The 21,750-nt window shown below is 37.6% G+C and overlaps 2 protein-coding genes across 3 annotated transcripts in view; one reads left to right on the top strand and one right to left on the bottom strand.

The window, feature by feature from the left end:
* The window catches only part of LOC135210220 (dentin sialophosphoprotein-like), an 82,245-nt gene extending 64,892 nt beyond the window's left edge, over nt 1-17,353 (bottom strand). For both annotated transcript variants that reach the window (XM_064243058.1, XM_064243062.1), the window contains exon 1: nt 17,142-17,353. The gene's annotated coding sequence lies outside the window, so the exon portion shown is untranslated. The remainder of the gene's footprint in view (nt 1-17,141) is intronic.
* On the top strand, nt 9,294-14,760 carry LOC135210222 (uncharacterized). Its single transcript, XM_064243065.1, has 4 exons — nt 9,294-9,409; nt 10,912-11,038; nt 12,355-12,503; nt 13,888-14,760. The coding sequence occupies exons 1-4, from the start codon at nt 9,398-9,400 to the stop codon at nt 14,038-14,040; spliced, it is 441 nt and encodes a 146-aa protein (XP_064099135.1). The 5' UTR covers nt 9,294-9,397; the 3' UTR covers nt 14,041-14,760.
* Nucleotides 17,354-21,750: the final 4,397 nt, after the last annotated feature.

The raw sequence follows: 21,750 nt of genomic DNA, 5'->3' as shown, positions 1-21,750 counted from the left end.
CTTACATCAGCAGCTACGACAAACAAGTGCACTTGTTAACCTACATGGGAATTTTAATGCATGCATATAATAAATAAAATATAAATAAAATATATATATATATAGTATATATATATATATATATATATATAACGAGGTCACACACACATATATATATATATATATATATATATATATATATATAACGAGGTCACACACAAATTTATATATATAAGTGACTCGTCCTGATTATGAGTGTGGGTGTTCGAATTCTACTACCGGGGGCACCAGAATTTCTTTATATTTTCTTGCATTTGAATCTCAGGCTTTGTAGTGACAAGCTTATTTCTCAAAGTGTAAAGAATTCGAGACGTCTAGTGGGCTTTGTGGCTATTACAAGTTACAGCGTATCTGGCAAAAAGCAACCAGTAGATTCTATATATATATATATAATATATATATATATATATATATATATATATATATATATATATATATATACATTCAAATACGTTTGTATGCAAGCGTACACATGATTATACCTAAAGTGATAAATGTGATATAAACCTTAAGAATAAACTTGAAAATTAAAAACAATTAGCCTAAATTTTTATCAATTTATAAACCTTTACACCAACCACAAACCAAGCGTAGCAATCAACCCTTCGTACGTGGAACGAAAAACGAGTAAAATTAAGGTATATGATTTTGCAGCTTCAAAGAGTCTTGGCTCATTACCCATCTTTGTGCTTGTGCAAAACGATTATATTATAAGGGATGCATATACGAGAACATTCTCAAGGCTGACGTGGTTTTACTTGTAATGAAATAACCACTTTTACTTTTTAAAGATTAGTGACGAAAATAATCTTTTAAAAAATATTTATTTACGCAAAATATCTACGGCATTAACTAGCATGCTTTCCAAAGCTGAAATGACAGTAAAACTATAAATTTAGACAAAAATATAAAATATTGACAAATATTTCACAGAAAATAAATAATTATTTCTACTTTCTTGAGTTGAGATGAGTGACGAAAATAAAAAAATATAAATTAAAAATTATAAATTAACTAGCATTTTTTCGAAAGCCGGACCGGAAATAAAAACATAAATTCTTATAAAAATCAATAAATATTGACAAATATTTAATTTAAAACTTATAACCACTTTTACATTATTGAGAGTAGTGACGAAAATAATAATAAATATTATATAAGTATTATTTATTTACGAAAATATCTACGGAAGGAAATAACTACACTATTTTCAAAAGATGGAAAAGTATAAGTATTAAATGAATATAAGAATATATAAATATTGACACATTTCACGGAATGGAAGTGGAAGTATAAATGAATACGAAATATATAAATGCTGACAAATATCTCAGAGGAAACCAAAATGATTGACGTAGAATTTTTAAAAAGAAGTCCGGCCCCGACGTGTTATGGAGTCCACCAATAGACATCATATTGAAACCTGCCAGACGACGATGAGGTAATATGTTTTTATATTCTCTCTCTCTCTCTCTCTCTCTCTCTCACACACACACACACATGTCGTTTCACGGGTGTCTGTTGAGTAGGCGCTCAGCTTAGCTTTTCTAGATAATGGTTATGGTATTACGGTATCTATGGGGAGAGAGAGAGAGAGAGAGAGAGAGAGAGAGAGAGAGAGAGAGAGAGAGAGAGAGAGACTTATGCTGAGACGAGGCAGTGGATTTGTTAAAGAAATTTACATCCCATTCATGAAGTATATAATGAGGAAGGAGAGAGAGAGAGAGAGAGAGAGAGAGAGAGAGAGAGAGAGAGAGAGAGAGAGAGAGAGAGTCTATTGTAGACTAGTGCCATTACAACAGTGGTTACCAACAACAGAGGATAATAATTTTCATTAAATAATTTGGAATACAGAAACCGCCTCCCTACCTCCATTAAAAATATACAATTATTTGTACGCCTTATACCCATAATTATTCCAAATAAAAAATAAGATAAATTTCACAATTACATAAGAATATATATAGATATATATATATATATATATATATATATATATATATATATATATACTATTAGAACTGAATATAGATTAAACCTGCTCTAGGAGAGAGTGGAGAGTTCGACCGTCCGTAGGTAAGAGATTCAAAGTAGCCTTGTGCCGGCACAGGCTCTTGTTTAAACAATAGTGTCTCCCCGACGGGGAACCGAACCCCGGCCTCCCGCTTGACAGGTGCCCAGGGCAATGTTTGGGCACGGGACTTCTCACCAATGAACGTTACGCTGCCAATAACTTTGCCCGACGTGCCTTAGTAATTCTACGAAAGAGGTCCTACAGGAGATATAATTTATTCCTATAGGATATGATTTATTTATATAATTTTTTAGGGCTGAATAATGCAGAAAAGGGTTGTATACCATAGTACAGGCGAGATACTGTGAGATAGTTACAAATTTATCGTTTATATATGTATATTATATATATATATATATAATATACACACATACACATATATATATATATATATATATATATATATATATATATATATATATATATATATATATATATTTACGTATTTAGCGGCCTTGAGAGAGGCTATATACGTAAAACGGAAATAATTGAGGGTTTTCAAGAGGAAATTGCTTTAACTTACCGTAAAACTGATAGTTAGTGATAATTTCTTTAGAGGGAAAGGTCGCCAGAAAACTCAGCTCGTTACTTTACAGCTATTTATTTACAAAAAAAGGCCCGGCCCTTGCTGGCCTGGAGAAAAGGTAAGTGCAGCGTCCACCACGGTGGGACTTATATATCTCTCACGAATGGATACTAGCTGGCTAAAATGTAATTGGATGAATTCAAGCTGGTTTCATAAACTTGGGTAATGCACACTTGCGGGCAGAGACTGGGCACGTGACTCATGGAATCTGGAAAAGAATCCCAAGATTAAACGAGATAAAAGAAAAAATGACTTCTTGCTTTGATTAAGGCTGATTAATTCTCTAACATTGGGAAGGAAACTCTAATGTTTCACTGAGGTATGCACTGAAAGCTTGGTCTTCAACAAGTCACAAAGGGAAGCACGTGGCCGATGAGGACAAAGGGCTTTTGATGTAGAAGGGGTAAAAAATGAGAATTGAAATGAATTTAGCAAGAGTCGTATGGTAGTAAAAGGTGCTGGGTTGAAGTTTACACTTTTAGACGTACCTGGATGCAATATTCAGTGTATCGTTGTGGAAGAATGCGGCCTGACTTCGTCAGGTCTGGGGTTCGTGTCCGCCAGTACGCCGAGCCGATAGGTTAAGTTTGGGAGGCTGGCCGCTGGACATCTGTCCTGGATCACAGACTGCAGTCGACTGAGGCAGAATTCAGGTGGTTTGCTTGGGTGTTGGGATTCAGCTTAAACCCCCACGAGCAAGGCAAATCCTGGAAACAAAGCATACAGCCAGCAGAGGGGTCACAGGAAAGAGAGCTTAAGATATAGGTCTAAGAAGTAACCAATAATGCCTACATCCTTCCCTTTTTGGATACGTCCCTAAAGCTGACAAAAGAATCTTTTTCCCCCAACTGGGAACCCCCTCCCCCATCTCTGGGGCTGCGGGTTTTGTTCCCGCGTTTTACTAAAAATCAGCTTGATATTTGAAGAAATGGCTGCCATTTCCAAATCAAATTAAACTAATTAATTGCGGGGGTAGACGAAACGATCTATAAACGTCACAATAATATATAATATATAGTATATATATATATAGAGTATATATATATCAATATAGATATATAAGTCATTTCACATTACCATGATTCATATTACATACATCGAGCTACAATGTCTTCAATATCTAATTCGCTCTACCTCGGAATTAATGATAATGCTTTTAACGAAGGGGAATCACGATAAGATTTGCTTGGTTCCCCGGGCACGAACCCAAGAAGACATTCAAATCCAGGAACGTCGTGAAACTACCTAACCCACACCGCGAAGAGGCATAAGTTTATGTCGTCTCTCACATCAAATCCTTTCGTTTGCTCGGAATTCGTTGGTTTGGAGACAACACACCCACGACTCCGGAGCGTTGTAGCTTTTGACAACACTTAGCATTTATATAATCATTTCACATTACCGTGTTCTATACATACACGACTAATGTCCTTTAATATCTAATTCGCTACCTCGGAATTATATTTCATATATGCTAACCGGGGAAGAATTTTTTTCACATAATAGATTGCCTGGTCCCCAAGGGCGCGAACCCAAGAGACATTCAAATCAGGAACGTTTCATGAAGCTTTTACCTACACCACCGCAAGAAGCATAAAGTTTATGTCGTCTCACCCTCAAATACCTTTCGTGCTCAGGTATATTCTTGGTTTGGAGACACGATACTACCCCTTTTTCGACTCCGTAGCGTTGTAGTGGCTTTGACAACAACTTTCATTTAAGAAGTCATTTCACATTACCGGTTTGGATTCCATATACAACATCCGAGCTACAATGTCCGTTAATATATAATTCGCTCTACTCGGAATTAATATTTTCATAAGTATCTTTAACCGAAGGAATTTTTTTCAACGATAATAGTTTGCACTGGTCCCGTGCGCGCCCCCAGAAGACATTTCAAATCCATAACGTCAGTTTGAAGCCTTTTACTTACCCACACACCGCAGAAGCCTATAATTTTATGTCGTCTCTCACCCTTCATTACGCTTTCTTGCTCGGTAATTCGTTGGTTTGGACCAACTCCAGTGTGGTTGTAGTGCTTTTGACAACACATCGCAGTTATTAAGTCTTTTCACTTAACCGGTGATTCCATTTAATACCTACATCGAAGCTTACATGTCCTTTAATATCTTACCTTCGGCTCTAACCTCGGAATTAATATATTTTCACATATGCTTAACGACATAAAATTATAGCCTCTTGCGGTGGTGGAATAGGTAAAAGCTAGCGGCGCTGTTGACCGAAAATTGTGCCGTAAAAATACCTTAAAATGGCTGATTTTTTTAATGAATATTTTTGACGACAGCCGTAAAACCAATTCGCCGTTGAGTGATTGCGCCATTAACCGCGGGCCGCCTGTATAAAGAAACTGCTGATATGTGCCAGGAAAAACTCTAAGAAATAGAGTGATGGTTAACATGATGTTAAAGGAATCTAACACCTTCAGGGTCCTTCAATCTCCGGCTCCTAGAAAGGAGAGAAATGCCATTAACACATGCGCCGAATTCCAGTATCCAGAACCAATATCCAAGAAGCTTCAAATCACCTTGAAGCCTTCAGGGAGAGCAAGTGTCATATTTTAAAAGCTGGGTAAGAGAAAGCAGAGTATGGTGAAGGGACTTTGATATCAACGAAGATAGTTTAAAAGAAGATAGAAAAGGTAAAACAAAACTTCCTGAAGAAAACTGCATCACAAAGTCATGACAAAGGATATTCAGAAGAGGATGAGAAAACAAGAAGTCCCTCCTCAGGAGTGAGTCCAAAAGCTGCTTATGCAAGGCTGTCCTTGTCCCTAAGGACAAGGACAGCCCAAAAGCCCCCAAGGCTCACCAGCCTCTTCATGGGAGCCATAAAGGGAAGGGTTCGACCCAGAGGCTGCTTCCTCTGAGGAAGGTAGGTATCCTGCCAGGCTGGGCCCAAGAACTTCAAAGATGAAGCCCAAAAGCCCCTAAGGCTCGCCAGTCTCTTTAGGGCTGCCTTGAAGGGAAGGGTCCGACCCAGAGGCTGCTTCCTCGGAGGAAGGCAGGTATCCTGCCAGGCTGGGGAAGTGGGCCTGGAGCGGGCCCAAGAACTTCAATGATGAGGCCCATAAACCCCCAAGGTTCACCAGTCTCTTTAGGGCTGCCTTGAAGGGAAGGGTCCAACCCAGAGGCTGCTCCTCTGAGAAAGGCAGGTATCCTGCCAGGCTGGGGAAGTGGGCCTGGAGAGGTCCCAAGAACTTTATGGATGAGGCCCATAAGGCCCGAAGGCTCACCAGTCTCTTTAGGGCTGCCTTGAAGGGAAGGATCCGACCCAGAGGCTGCTTCCTTGGAGGAAGGCAGGTATTCTACCAGGCTGGAAAAGTGGGCCTGGAGAGGTCCCAAGAACTTCACGGATGAGGCCCGTAAGGCCCCAAGGCTCACCAGTCTCTTTAGGGCTGCCTTGAAGGGAAGGGTCCGACCCAGAGGCTGCTTCCTCAGAGGAAGGCAGGTATCCTGCCAGGCTGGGGAAGTGGGCCTGGAGAGGTCCCAATAACTTCACAAATGAGGCCCGTAAGGCCCTAAGGCTTGCCAGTCTCTTTAGGGCTACCTTGAAGGGAAGGGTCCGACCCAGAGGCTGCTTCCTCAGAGGAAGGCAGGTATCCTGCCAGGCTGGGGAAGTGGGCCTGGAGAGGTCCCAAGAACTTCACGGATGATGCCCGTAAGGCCCTAAGGCTTGCCAGTCTCTTTAGGGCTGCCTTGAAGGGAAGGGTCCGACCTAGAGGCTGCTTCCTCGGAGGAAGGCAGGTATCCTGCCAGGCTGGGGAAGTGGGCCTGGAGAGGTCCCAAGAACTTCATGGATGAGGCCCGTAAAGCCCCAAGGCTCGCCAGTCTCTTTAGGGCTGCCTTGAAGGGAAGGGTCAGACCTAGAGGCTGCTTCCTTGGAGGATGGCAGGTATCCTGCCAGGCTGGGAAGCGGGCCTGGAGAGGGCCCAAGAACTTCAAGGATGAGGCCCAAAAGTCCCAAAAGCTCACCTGCCTCTTAAGGGCTGCCTTGAAAGGATGGGTCCAACCCAGAGGCTACTTCCTCAGAGAAACGCAGGTTTCCTTCCAGGCTGGGGAAGTGGGCAAGGTGAGGGACCAAGAACTCAGAGGATGAGGCCCAGAAGCCCCCATGGTCCACCAAGGCTGAGGTCCAAAAGTCCCCAAAGTTTGCCTGTCTCTCGAGGGCTTCTTTGAAGGGAAGGGTTCAACCCAGAGGCTGCTTCCTTGAAGGAAGGCAGGTATCCTGCCAGGCAGGGAAAGCGGAACTGGTGAGGGCCCATGAACTTCAAGGATGAGACCCAATAGCCCCCCAAGGCTCCAGTCTCTTGAGGGTAGCCTTGAAGGGAAGGGTCCAACGCAGAGGCAGCTTCCTCAGAGGAAGGCAGGTATCGTGCCAGGCTGGGGAAGCAGGCCTGAAGAGGGCCCAAGAACTTCAAGGATGAGGCCCAAAAGCCTCCAAGGCTCACCTGTCTCTTAAGGGCAGCCTTGAAGGGAAGGGTCCAACCCAGAGGCTACTTTCTCAGAGGAAGGCAGGTTTCCTTCCAGGCTGGGGGAGGGGGCCTGGTGAGGGCTAAAGGCTCCTTATTGAGGCCAGTTCTTTGAGGGCACCCTTGAAGGGGAGTGTCCTTTCCAGAAGAGGAAGGCAGGATTGCATGGAAGATCTGATAAGAAAATCAATGCAGCTTGATTACCCATTAAAAGAATGTTCATTATTACTTTATTTCTACATTCAACTGCTTCAAGGGGTAGTCTACCAATTCTTATGCCCCAGCTCTTACATTGGTATGACTTCTATGAAACTATCCAAGAGGATTTCTTGCCACACACAAGAAGTATCAATTAAAAACCATACCAGGACAGCACACCAGGAAGCCATTTCCCGCAGTGGTATTATCAAGAATACTAAGATAATTGGGACGCTCCTCATACAACAAGAAAAGCTCCCACTGAATATGACAGGAAGTGCTCTTCCTCCCCACCAATTTAAGAAGACATATGAATATAAATAATAATATAAATAATAGTAAACCGAGCGACACCCCCAACCAAGGAATACCAGATGAGACGAGCAGCCAGCAGCCAATGAAAATTAGAGCCGCCATGACGTCACACAACGTCACGCAAGGCCCAGGGATGTCATGCCCCAGCCTCAACCATTAGAAAGAACTGCGCCACCAACCAATGAACAATCAGCAAACAGTTGACCCCCTGATGACCTACCACTATATATTGAGTAGTTCCTGACAGCATCTAGTCTACTCCGACCCACTGCCGTGATCATACTCAGATGATACCGAGAGAAACGTTGGCCACTGCAAGAATTGGACTAAACCTAACATTGACTTATACCTTGATTTATTTATTTACTTTCTGTAATAAATCAATTCTGTTCAACAATATCCCTGAAATTAACTCCTGATGAATCACATTGGCACAATACTTGCCAGTTGTATTACAGAGAGAAAGCAGTTATTAGAAATATAGAGCTGATGAATCATATTGGCACAATACTCGCCAGTTGTAATAGCAGAGAGAAAGCACTTATTAGAAATATAGAGAAGACTATTTACAAGTTAAATGTAGCTGATGCAGCAATATCTTTCAATGACACTTGTTTGAAAAAGGGCCTCCTTCCAATATTATTATTATTGTTATTATTCAGATGACGATTCCTATCCATATGGAACAAGCGCACCACAAGGGACCACTGACTTGAAATTAAAACTAGCAAAGAATATGATGGTGTTCATTTGAAAGAAGTAACAGAAGGTAACGGGAAACAGAAAGAAGAGATCAGTTATAAAAAAAAATAACTCAAGAAGCTGATAAATAAGATGAAAATTTTCAGTAAATATAATCGAAACAGAAGGTGAATTTTTAGGTGTAATATATCTGTTCATCTACCCTGTATTTGATTGCCAGTTGCTAAGGACAATCTATCAAAATGATCATAAATCCATCGAGACGCCAAATGGAAGACGAGGGAGGATTTGTCAAGTAGAAGACGCTTGACGATATTGAGGGAGAGAAAAAGAGGACAGGCCACAGCGGCCTGACTACCTACATAACTCGCTAAGCCTCCTGTTGGCGTGTTTGCCGAATTCCACTTTTTGCACGCGGGGCCCTCTTCATCCGGATGGAGACTATACCTAATCAATGGTCGGCATCTTAATCCTCCTATTGCTTATTTGTATTTCCGTTCCTCGGGGATCCAAATACCTCCTCGTCTTTGTGACCCCTTCACGCACGATCCCTGATCATGGGGAGGTTGGGTCGGGGGATGAGGTACCAGGGGTATCGCCCAAATTTCTTTGGGGGAAAAGGGTGATATTCGTCAGTTGACCATAGAGCTCATATCCGAAGGTGGAAAAAAGAAACCACGAAAGGCGCATGCGTGAAGAGCTTCTGGCTGGTTGTTTGGATATGCAAATCATTTGATATCTCATAAATAAATCATTAATATTATATTGCTTCTGTTTCTGTTTTATAAAGAGAAATATTCACCCAGAGTGACGACAATCCAATATCAATTTCATCTCGGTTCGCGAAAAGAAATTCATCAGTTAATCAGATAAAAGGAAAAGTCCCGATTGGGTTGCCCGTTCCTTATAAAAGGTTCTGCTCCTGATCTTTGGAGATCATATCCGTCGCTGACGCCACCACGACAGGAAGATCTCGTTAACGTATCCTTTTGCCATGAGGAATCAGGTAGGATTGACTGACTGATCGATTATTACGCCCGATTCGACGCTGTGTTCCGTGGAGAAGGGTATACTGAACCGGCATTATACATTATCATCTCCTTCGAGAGGACATTGAATTGTTTGTTGAAATTTGCGGAAAAGGAAAACAACCTCAGAGGCACTGTTTTTTCGTCACTGTAAAATGACATTGCATTTTCCGGAAGCTTAGCTGCAGTCTATTTGTTTACGTTTAAGGAAAAACAACAATAGCTGCACTTGCTTATATTTCGTTCTTAAAACGTCAGTTTCTGGAAACAATAGTTCCTTTGTTTATATTTGACTCTTCAAACGTCCTTCTTGATTCTGATTCGGGAAGGTTGTTTTGTTTACGTGAGAAAAAACGACAACAAAAGAGAGCCCTTTGTTTATATATCATTCTAAATATGTCAATCTTCAATCCTAAAGTTCTTTGTTTACATTTGAGAAATATGAAAACAGCTATAGAGACACTTTGTTTAGATTCCATTCTTAAAATGTCATTCTTGACTCTGGAAGCTTACTTTGTTTACATTTGAGAAAAACATCAACGACAATAGAGGTCCTTCGTTTAAATCATTTCATTCTTAAAATATCAATCTTGACTCCGGGAGATTGGTTGAAATCTATTTGTTTATATTTGGAAGAAATCAACAATAGACGCACTTTGTTTATATTTCTTAGAATGTCATTCGTGACTATGGAAGATTGCTGTTTTCATGAGAAAAACAACAATAGACGCACTTAGTTTATATCAGTCTCTTCACAGCACGTGAACTAGTAAACAAACAAAGTACACAAACAAAAAAAGCTGGAGAGCCCAATATAAATACAAGTTTCAGACATACCACGCATTCTTACCGGAAATTCTCGTATATATTCTTCCAGTCATGTTACAAGGAACTTTAGAATACACAGATCGTAAAGAACAGCATATTGTGTTTATGTATGTAACATATATTGGGGAATGATCATGTAGGTGGTAACTTCATCCACAAAGTGATCTAGTTCCAAGAATGTCACTGAAACCTGCGACTGACTACCAGGTGCATAACTTAATGCTTAGGCTAATGTGTGTCTGTATGTATGCATGTATGTATATACATATATGTGTGTATATATCTATTATATCTATCATATAGAATAAAAACGAATTATATATATATATATATATATATATATATATCACATATATATATACATATAGTATATATATATACATATAATATATATATATATATATATATATATATATATATATATAGATAGATAGATAGATATGTCCTACGTCAATGACTTGGAAATAAAGTCGAAACCGGTCAGGACCTATACCCCGTCTCTTATTTTTCACCATGTGGATATGCTTGCTAAATAAATCACGTGCTAAACATTATAATTATATATATATATATATATATATATATATATATATATATATATATATATATATATTAGCCACATTGTGAATCCCACTATCGTTCTTCCCTGCAGGTCAAGTCTTGCAAATGGGGGCTTGCAGCTCTCGTTGCAATGATGCTCATGTCAGGATTCGCACCGTGCACGCAGGGTGTGCCCAAACGCGTCGCAAACAGGATGGTCCCGAGTTGGTGGGCGACAGGTGGGTATATATGCCCTAATTTCACATTTCTCGAAGGTTGTGCTGGTATAAGGAACAGCTAAAAAATCCTTATAGCAGCACGAGTCTTCAAATGGAGAAACAAATCCACAGTTATGTGAATGTACATATATCTAAATTTAAAACTATAAGGATAGCTTTCGGGAATCTGTTCGGATCCCCTTATTTAGATATACGTACATTCACATAACTGTGGATTTGTTTCTCCATAAGGAACAATCTTAGGTTTTTTATAAATGCTTGCCTGATTTTTTTCTATCTTTCATAAATCTTGGCAGGCTTTTTCCTTTTCATGACACACATAATTCGAACAGATGTATGGACATGTGGACATGTATGGAAAATTAGATCTGAAATAATAGGGAAAATTCTTCAGAAAAATACATAATATGCTTGAATAGATTTTGCTGTGGTTCAACACGTTTATAAATAGTTATCAAGAATACTTTACACACATACACACACACACACAATTTATATAAACACACATATACAGGATCTCTTTGAAACGCGATGGTATCTAGCGGAGATACTTATTAACAAAAAACTGAAAACTTTCCTGGACTAACGGTCCAGGAAAGCTTGTAGTTTTTTCTTTATATATATATATAAATATCTTCGGTAGATACCATCCAGCTTCAATGAGTTCCTCTTAGTGATTGTTTAAATGCGCTGAACAATGTTGTAAATGATAAAGTTAATATAAATAATATAAATATATGTATGTATATACAAAGGCAAATCACAAAGGAAAGTGGAATAATGGAGTACCGCTGCATTATTTCACTTTCCTTCGTGGCTTGTGCCTCTATTTATATATTTATCACGTTCAAAATTTCGTGATTCAGTTATACACACACATCTATATAATATATGTATATATATATATATATATATATATATATATATTATATATTTTACATATATACATATATATGTATATAAATATATATAAATATATACAAAATATACATATACATATATGTAATCTTCACTTCTACGATAACATGCATACCTATAGTAAATAACGTCGTCTAAATTTCTTAAAGCCTGTTACTTCTTCAGATACAAATTCCAACGCATATTACCAATGGTAATATTACCCTTGAAAATATAAAATTGCTATTTTAATCACTTGCATACTTACAACTCTAATCAATAATTATAAACTATTTACCCCATATATCAGATCAAAATAAGAATAAACGAATAGGTAACCCAATTCAAACGAACTTCCTACAAATAACTTTTTTTCACACAGAATTTTTATCTTCTTCTGTATTCCCATTCCTCTACAGCACGCAACACCTGCTGGTCAGCCTCCGACTGCGAGTATGGGGAATGCTGTGCCCGGCCTATGCTGTCCTCGAAGGCCTACTGCATGCCCCTCAGGGGCAGAGGTGAAGTCTGTGACGCCTCGCCACTGATGCTCGACATAAACAACGGGGTGAGTATGATCGGACAAGGTTGGGAGAAGCTGAATGAACCAGGGAAAGATTTGAACCGAATGTAGAATTCAGGTCAAAGGCCAAGCACTGGGACCTATGAGGTCATTCAGAGCTGGAAAGGAAATTGAGAGCAAATTCACCATGAAATAATTGTTAAGAAAAACTAGATAGCAAGATGGAAGAAAGATAATATGAAAGGAGGTACAGTAGAAGGAACGAAAGGGGATGCAGGTAGGCACTGAAGGCACGCTGCAAAGAATCTCAAGTAATGCCTACAGTGCACCGCATGGCATTATCCCCCTACGGGAACCAGGGAAGGAAGATTCAGATTTCAAAAGAAAATCATGCATGACTATACTCGGTTTTTTTCCATCTGTCCATCCGCCTGTGGTGTTTGCGTATGGTAACACTGCGTCCCAGGCTTTAGATAGTTACGTTCAACTTACAATCAACAATAATAACAATATCCTATTTCGAATATTAACGGTGTAATTCGCATACAGTAAATTATTAAAACACTTTTCAGTTGCAAATGTACACCCAGATGTCCTTTTATTTACCTAAAACTTACACATAGCGTAACTATCTAAAGCCCGGGACGCAGTGTTACCATACGCAAACACCACTGGCGGGTTGACAGATGGAAAAAAACAGAGTATAATAGAGTAATCAAATGCTTTGCAAACGTTGGGACATCTAACAAACCGGCTTATAAGGATCTGTTAGTAGTATCTCATCAACAGCACGTTTTACAATTAGTTTAAGGGATTATGTGGTAGTGAAAAAAGTCATATTACTAAATTCAGAAAAGCATGTTGAAAGCTATAAAATAAAGAGATGACAAGGTTACGAAGGTTAGATATTACCGTAGAACGTAAAAAAATTAATAACTAATGGACAGTTACAATAAAAATACTATCTATAAATACTTTCTCAAAGTGCCTGTTAATATGTTTCTCTCTCTCTCTCTCTCTCTCTCTCTCTCTCTCCTCTCTCTCTATGGTGCAAAGTAAGTATATGTAATATTGAGATGGCGATACATGCAAAATTGGATTAACCATTGTTAATTGATATATAAAACCAATACTCCCCCCACCCCCCTCTCTCTCTCTCTGATGTAAATACTAGTAACATAGGGACGAAGATACATGCAAAATAGAATTAAACTGCGTTAATTGACATATAAAACCAATACTCCCCCACCTCTCTCTCTCTCTCTCTCTCTCTCTCTCTCTCTCTCTCTCTCTCTCTCTCTCTCCGATGCAAAACAGATAACATAAGGATGAAGATAGGATTAACCTGTCTTAACTTATGAAACCAACACGTCTCTCTCTCTCTCTCTCTTTCTTATATTACTTATATATATTCTTTTTATCCACCCAGGTATACTTCAGCGACTGTCCCTGTCACCCAGACTACACCTGTGCATCTCTGAGCAACAAGTCCAAGGCCCAGTGTGTTGACCTCAGAACTTTGGAGATTGATTACAGAAGGCTGGCGTCCTTAAATCTCCCTCTCCCCAATGAAAACCACTAGAAAAAGTTAGGTCACAAATCATCCGGGTATCAGGAAGCAAAGAAGATTAATCGCAGTATTTCCAGGAAGACTTAATTAAAAATTAAGACCAAATTAGTCTCAAGAGTTCGTACTATGTAAAAAGACACCCTTGTTGGCAACGCCGTTTTCTATGACCACTAAGAGTGACTATCTTCTTTCATGCTTTCCAACTCTTACGTTGTTTTGCAATTTCACCCTACCAGAACTGCAGACGAGTTAAAATGATATAACGAGTTCGCTCGTTATTGATACTTTTTATGATTAAATGGCCTCGTTTATAATAAAATGAGAAGAAAACAATTGATATAGGCCTACATGAACGCCTCACGGAGTCAATCAAGCGATGCCTAAAGAAATATGTTTATTAACCCAGAAAAACATCTATACATCTAGTGGAGAACAACAGGAACAAATCTACAAGCCGTCAGACCACACTCAAGAAGTCATAGGTCCACCTGGAATCTACTAAAAAGCAAAATAGAGGCACAAAAAGAAAAACCGCGCAAAATAAAACCATACGTCAATGGAAAATTGCTCTCTGCACTTCGAGACACTGACTGATAACGGCGACCAGAAGGTTTTCCCACCGTCCCCCATATTTCTTCTCTCTGTATTTGTCTGTCTGATGCACTCATGTCCTCTAACACTGTATAAGGATCTTTTGATTGTAAGAAACAGAATGAATGATCTGACCATATATATCTGCTGCCTTTGAATTAGTAAACCTAAGCTGATTGCAACGTCTGGTTGTCTGGAATTATTGTATCTTGTGATACATCCTTCAGCAGTATTAACCTCGATATAAATGATAATATATATATATATATATATATATATATATCTATATATATATTATATATATACTATATATATATATATATATATAGTAACCATGGAATCTAAAGAAAATTCATACTTAACTTTGCCCCAACATTAAACCATGGAATGTTTAATTTTTTCCTCATAACAAAACTTAAATATACTTAAATATCTCTATGAATCCTTTCTCTTTACCACTATATATATATATATATATATATATATATTGGCGGGAAAAATAAAGGATTCGGATAAGATAAGATATATATAGATAGATATATGTATATATATATATATATATATATATATCATATATATAATATATATATAATGCTCTGGGGATCACATAATTATAAGAACCAACGTACAAAGAAATAAAAAATATTGTTGAAAGACAAATATATAGGAATTCGTTGTGAAAAAATATTTCGGGTGTGTTTTCGGTTAGACAAAAAAAATTAAGACTTTCCCACCCCACTGCCCAATTATACAGTACGTATCCAGTTTCAAATACCAAATTCTTTGGAAGCCTGAATTTCAATTCAATGGCGCCTGTGGGCTTGTTCCATATGAATTATACTATCCCCTAGAAACCAACTGCTGGGAATACTAGACGTTACATACTGAAATGTAACCAGTTGTGAGACTTAGTCCATAAATAACGTTTGCTTGCGTATCTCGACGGTTCAAGAATGCCTGACGAACGGTGGTTGTTGTTTTTATGAGGACTGGGGGACGATTTTATACCCTAGCGTCCAAAGTACAGTTATCACAATGAATTCTGTAGTTTATTTAAATGCTAGTAATATAGACTTATAAAAACAAATAGGTGTGAAGCGCGAAAAACGTACTTTGACGAGCATCTACTAACAAAGAGGTTCATTCACATTTATGTCACCGGTGGGTTACATTGCTGTAACTCCATGGAAAGAAAAACTTAAAAATCTACGCCCAAGACTGTTCAAGACCAGTGAGAATAAGTTCGTATTTGTGAGATTAAAAACCTTCCAATATAGCGACTGTTCTACCAGGGGAAACCGGTTTCCTGGTGCACAATACTTTTTTTTTTTTTTTTTTTTTTTTTTGCGATGCGTCCCTGCTGAACGTATTCTCCGACAAGTGGACTGAGATTAAGCGAGTATATCGGTTAAAAATATAACACTGAGATTTGGAATGTACTAAAGACAAACAGTAACCTGGTATTTTTTTATTGGTCTATGTAGATTATACCTCTAGCTTATAACAACTGGCTGGATTAAACATTTTACTGCCAAGTAAATGAGGAGAGAGAGAGAGAGGAATGCAGCAAAATGAAACTACGATGTAAAATGTTAGTACCAAGCCTGTACAGTGGCTGTTTCCCAATTAGGGTGACTGGTTTAGGTTAAGCTGGCTCATACCAGCATATGACCTAGCCCTAGGTAAATGTGGTAAGGTGTAAAACGGTGTAGGTGTACTAGTGTGGACCTGCTGACTATGTCCACCAACAGAAACTCAATCCAACATATGGAACTATGGCCTGGTTTATAGGCACCCCGTTGAACCACCCCTGGTGCAAACTAAGCCTAACCTTCAACATATTTAGGTAGATCAAGGGTACTTATCCGCGGCGGCCTAGACTATGGCAGTTGTGGATTTCCTATGCAGTTTTATCTACTGAACAAGAATTTTAAGTAATATTTATTCGGACGACTGTAATTAACTCCCCAGGGACCAGTACTAAACACGGCAAAATACATTGGACGCCCCAATCCCTAGTGGATGTCGTATCCGCGGTTACGTTACTTGCAGTCTGCGGACTGCTTCTGTAGAAATACCAGAGGGAACTTGAAAAAACAAGAATCACGTGACATTTGCCATAATTTCTGGTATATTACATATATTCTGAGAAACTGGCCAAAGGTTCTTTTTAAATTTTTGTCTAAGTATGTACTACATTCCAAAACAATAAAGGGACAGAAACTGACAGGGAAGTGATTTGAAAGAGTAAAAACGTTCATTCCTGTCAACCTAATAAGGAACGTAGGTTCCCGCCATTTCCTTGTCTGCGGATTGCCTTTCAAACTCTTCACGTAATTTGACGTTTAAATAAATAAAAAACGGTAGTTCTACGGAATACCGGCTGAGATCTAAAAAAATAAGAAGAAGAAAAAAAAACACTAATTCCATAGGCAAACATTGTAAACGTAGCGGTATTATGACCTAGCGGCAAATAAATATAAATTTAATAAAATGTCATAATGCTATCAGCACTCACTTACCACGTAGCCTAGGCAGTGAGTGACACTTCCAAATACCCCCATCATGCAAACTGTCAAAGCCTCGATAATGCTGTCCATGCATTCGTCCTGTTCAAGACACTTGACCCATATAATGTAAAACACTCTCCGTGTGAGCACTTGACGCGGGAAACACTTGACAACTTGTTAGGGACATTGCGAGATGACTTCTTGAATGACTCGTTGTTGTCACTGGCACTGCAGGGCTGCCAGATTTCCACACTAAGGAAATCCACACTCGGTCTCAGACAGTTGCCAGTTATGCAATATATTCGACTTTATCGAACTGAGGAATGTAAAAGTTGTTTAACATGATCTTGTAAGTGCTCAAAAACTTAGCATATGAATCCCAACCAGTAGATTTTTTTTGACTGATAAATAAGGATAGACAATGACCCTTTCCGTTTTTAGCTCATATTGTTTAAAAAACATTTAGTTAATTATTGTTTTTTTTTTTATGAGAGGGTAAAAGAAGCAAAACTTCTCAACAACAGTCGGTACTCTTTTAATATGATGATAAACACTGCAATGAAAGATTTAATTTGACGATGAAAAAAGTAACATAGGTGTTTTACAACAAGTTTATATATAACATAAGGCATTCTTAATCACATCATCGTAATGAAAAATAACGATAAATTATGATGTTCAATCCGGCATTATTGCCATAAATATAATAAACTAGACCTATATGTTGGGTCAACTAACACTGTTGGTTATATGCTCGCAAGTGAATTTTAAAAAATAATTATCGCGTATTGTATCATTGCAATTACATAATTACAATAACTTTCGTGAAGAATTGAAGCTGCAAATGATGTCTTATTTTTTTTTTTAGAGTAAAGTAAACTGACAACGTATCCTGGACCTTGGGTTGGCTAATGTACTAAACCATTTAATATTTCATGAGGATTTAATTACCACTGCATTATACAATTTCTCACTTTTATCGTTGTTTTATAACTCTAGTCATTCATTTATGGCAATATCAACTGACAACGAAATCGTGAGCGCTATCATCTATACTGATAAACTAGGCCTATGATTTTTGCTAAGGTCTTACGTTATACGAATTACAGTTATGAAATCATTAAACGGCCCGTTCTTTTCAAAAGTTTGTCACCGTAGTTGTAGAATAACCAAACTGATTATACAGGCACATTAAATCATTTTCACATGCAAAAATTGCAATGTGTATTGCAAAGCTGTAAAGTCATCGCTGAAAAATAATTTGCTACCAAATGGCAGTATAAATGTATGCATACATTTCACAAAATTTTCAAGAAAATATACATCAAAAACTAGGCAAATTAAGAATACTCTATAGTATTATGAAAAAGAATAAATGTAGATTTTGTTGAGAACCATATTGAAAATAATTTTGATAGGTAAAAAAAACTGAGGTTGGGTGGCGCTAGAGCCAGCCAGTTCGTCCACGGTCAAGATCTAGCTTATATTCTAGGTCTTGGTTTGCACCATGAATCAACGGTCAGCGTTATGCATCTGATAAACATCCAAACGCATCCACAAAATTAAAAAAGATAAAATTAAATTATTTATTTTTATGGAAATTTGTGTGTGAGACTTATAAAATAATAATAGTAAACAATTTTCATAATTTTTTATTAGATTTTAACTAGCATACGGCTTCTTAAGTAAAAAGCGTGGAAATATTTACGTGTGGATTCCACACTCCACACCTATTCACAATGTGGACAAGATAAGCCGTATTAGTGACGTCATTTCCACACTTCGGCAGCCCTGCACTGCAGGCCGGCCAGATTTCCACACTAAGGAAATCACACTCGGTCTCAGACAGTTGCCAGTTATGCAATATATTTGGACTTTATCGAACTTGAGGAATGTAAAATAAAAAAAAAAAAAAAAAAGTTGTTTAACATGTATCTTTGTAAGTGCTCAAAACTTAGGCAGTATGAATTCCCAACCAGTAGCTTTTTTTTTTTTTTTTCTTTTTTTTCTTTTTTTGACTGATAAATAAGGATAGATAAGACCCTTTTCCGGTTTTTAGTTTCTAGCTTTATATTTTTGTTTAAACATTTAGTAATTTTTATGTTTTTTTTATGAGGGAAAAAAATAAAAAAAAAAGAATAAGCAAAACTTCAACACAACAGTCGGTACTCTTTTAATATGATGATGAAAAACTGCAATGAAACTTATTTAATTTGACGATGAAAAAAGTAACATGGGTGTTTTACAAGAAGTTTATATATAATATAAGGCATCTTAATCACATCATCGTAATGAAAAATAACGATAAATTTATGATGTTCAATCCGGCATTATTGCCATAAATATAATGACTAGACCTATATGTTAGGCCAACTAACACTGTTGGTTATATATGCTCGCAAGTGAACTTTAAAAAATAATTATCGCTGTATTGTATCATTGCAATTACATAATTACAATAACTTTCATGAGGAATTGAAGCTGCAAATTATGTCTTATTTTTTAGAGTAAAGTAAACTGGCAACGTATCCTGGACCTTGGCTAATGTACTGAACCACTTAATTTTACATGAGGATTTAATTACCACTGCATTATACAAAATCTCACTGTTATCGTTGTTATACTCATAGTCATTCATTTATGGCAATATCAACTGACAACGAAATCATGAGCGCTATCATCTATACTCATAAACTAGGCCTATGATTTTTGCTAAGGTCTTACGTTATACGAATTACAGTTATGAAATCATTAAAGCCCGTTCTTTTCAAAAGTTTATCACCGTAGTTGTAGAATAACCAAACTGCTTATACAGGCACATTAATCATTTTCACATCCAAAAATTGCAATATGTATTGTAAAACTGTAAAGTGCGTCGCTGAAAAATAATTTGCTACCAAATGGCAGTATAAATGTATGCATACATTTCACAAAATTTTCAAGAAAATATACCATCAAAAATAGCAAATTAAGAATACTCTCTAGTATTCTGAAAAAGAATAAATGTAGATTTTGTTGAGAACCATATTGAAAATAATTTTGATAGGTAACTGAGGTTGGTGGGCGCTAGAGCCAGCCAGTTCGTACGGTCAAGATCTAGCTTATATTCTAGGTCTTGGTTTGCACATGAATCAACGGTCAGCGTTATGCATCTGATAAACATCCAAACGCATCCACAAATTAAAAAGGATAACATTAATTATTTATTTTTATGGATATTTGTGTGTGAGACTTATAAAATAGAATAGTAAACAATTTTCATAATCTATTATTAGATTTTAACTAGCATACGCTTTTTAAGTAAAAAGCGTATGCTAGTTAAAATCTATTAGTGAGGTTATTTCCACACTTCGGCAGCCCTGACTGGCAGATATATTATGATGACGTCACCAAAACATTGGCGTGACTGATTCGATGGTTCTTTTTTAAAAATAATTATTGTATAATATCATTATCTTTGTCATTAACACCCTCATTGCCATTTTATCATCGTCATCACTTTTTCCATTGTAAACACTGTCAATATTGTCATTATTACGATCAAATTTAATGACAATGTTCAATATCATTATCATATTGTCATTTTCATAATTGTTTGTATCACTATAGTTGTCAGCCTTTGTCATTATTCCTGTCACCATCATTATCATCCCCGACTTTGTCATTATCCTCATCACTGTTACGACCGTCATTAGGTTCATGTCAACAACATCATGATAATTAACAATAGCGTCATTATCATCAACATCGTTATCAACTTCCAAAGCATTGTTCTTTTCATCAACTTCATTATCAGTCTCATGATCACCATCATTTTCATTATAAAGGCTAGGCATCTTCATTAAAACTATCATTATCAGCTCATATCACCTTGATACCGGTCACTGTTCTGGTAGCAGAAAGTGAGGACTTTCTGTATTGGTTATAGGCCTATGAATAATAATAATAATAATAATAATAATAATAATAATAATAATAATAATAATAATAACAGTAGTAGTAGTAGCTTATACGAAACTGCCTAATTGAGGAAAACGAAATGAAGGTAATTTTACACATACAACAAAAATAAATAAGTGCAAAGCTTTCTCATGTAAAATGAATGAATGTGTAAGGGTAAATGACAAGCATTTCTAGTCTGCATACATTGCTTCTTGAATGGCAAACCCCCCACCACAACACCACCCCCCTCCCTCCCAACAAGGGGAATAAATCAATAACTAAAAGAGACGGAAGGAACCCTTGACACTGAAGACACTAGACCATGTTTTAACATGGCTGACATCGGCCTACTAACGAGCGTATTGTTCTCGAGGCAGGAGTTGGGTAACCGAAACTTATTCTGGGGAGGGAGGAGGGGGGTGGCCCAGGGGGTTTTATTTTATGAAAGGGGGTATTGGGAGCTCATTTTGGCCAGGGGTTCCCGAGGAGCTCTTATGTTTATGGCAAACACACGTGGGCGGTTGTCGATGGCGCCAAAGTGGGTTGTTGAATTCAACATACTGATTTGAGTTATTTTTAGTGCGGTAATTTGTCATTTTTATGCATGAGAAAAATTTGTTCGATTATTGCTCAAAATGATCAGTAAAATAACCTGGAAATTTTCAGTGAAATTGCCTCA

Source organism: Macrobrachium nipponense, chromosome 39 (genome assembly GCF_015104395.2).
Source record: "Macrobrachium nipponense isolate FS-2020 chromosome 39, ASM1510439v2, whole genome shotgun sequence".
NCBI lineage: Eukaryota > Metazoa > Arthropoda > Malacostraca > Decapoda > Palaemonidae > Macrobrachium > Macrobrachium nipponense.
Note: the sequence above shows the minus strand (reverse complement) of the source record. Positions and strands in the feature narration are given on the sequence as shown.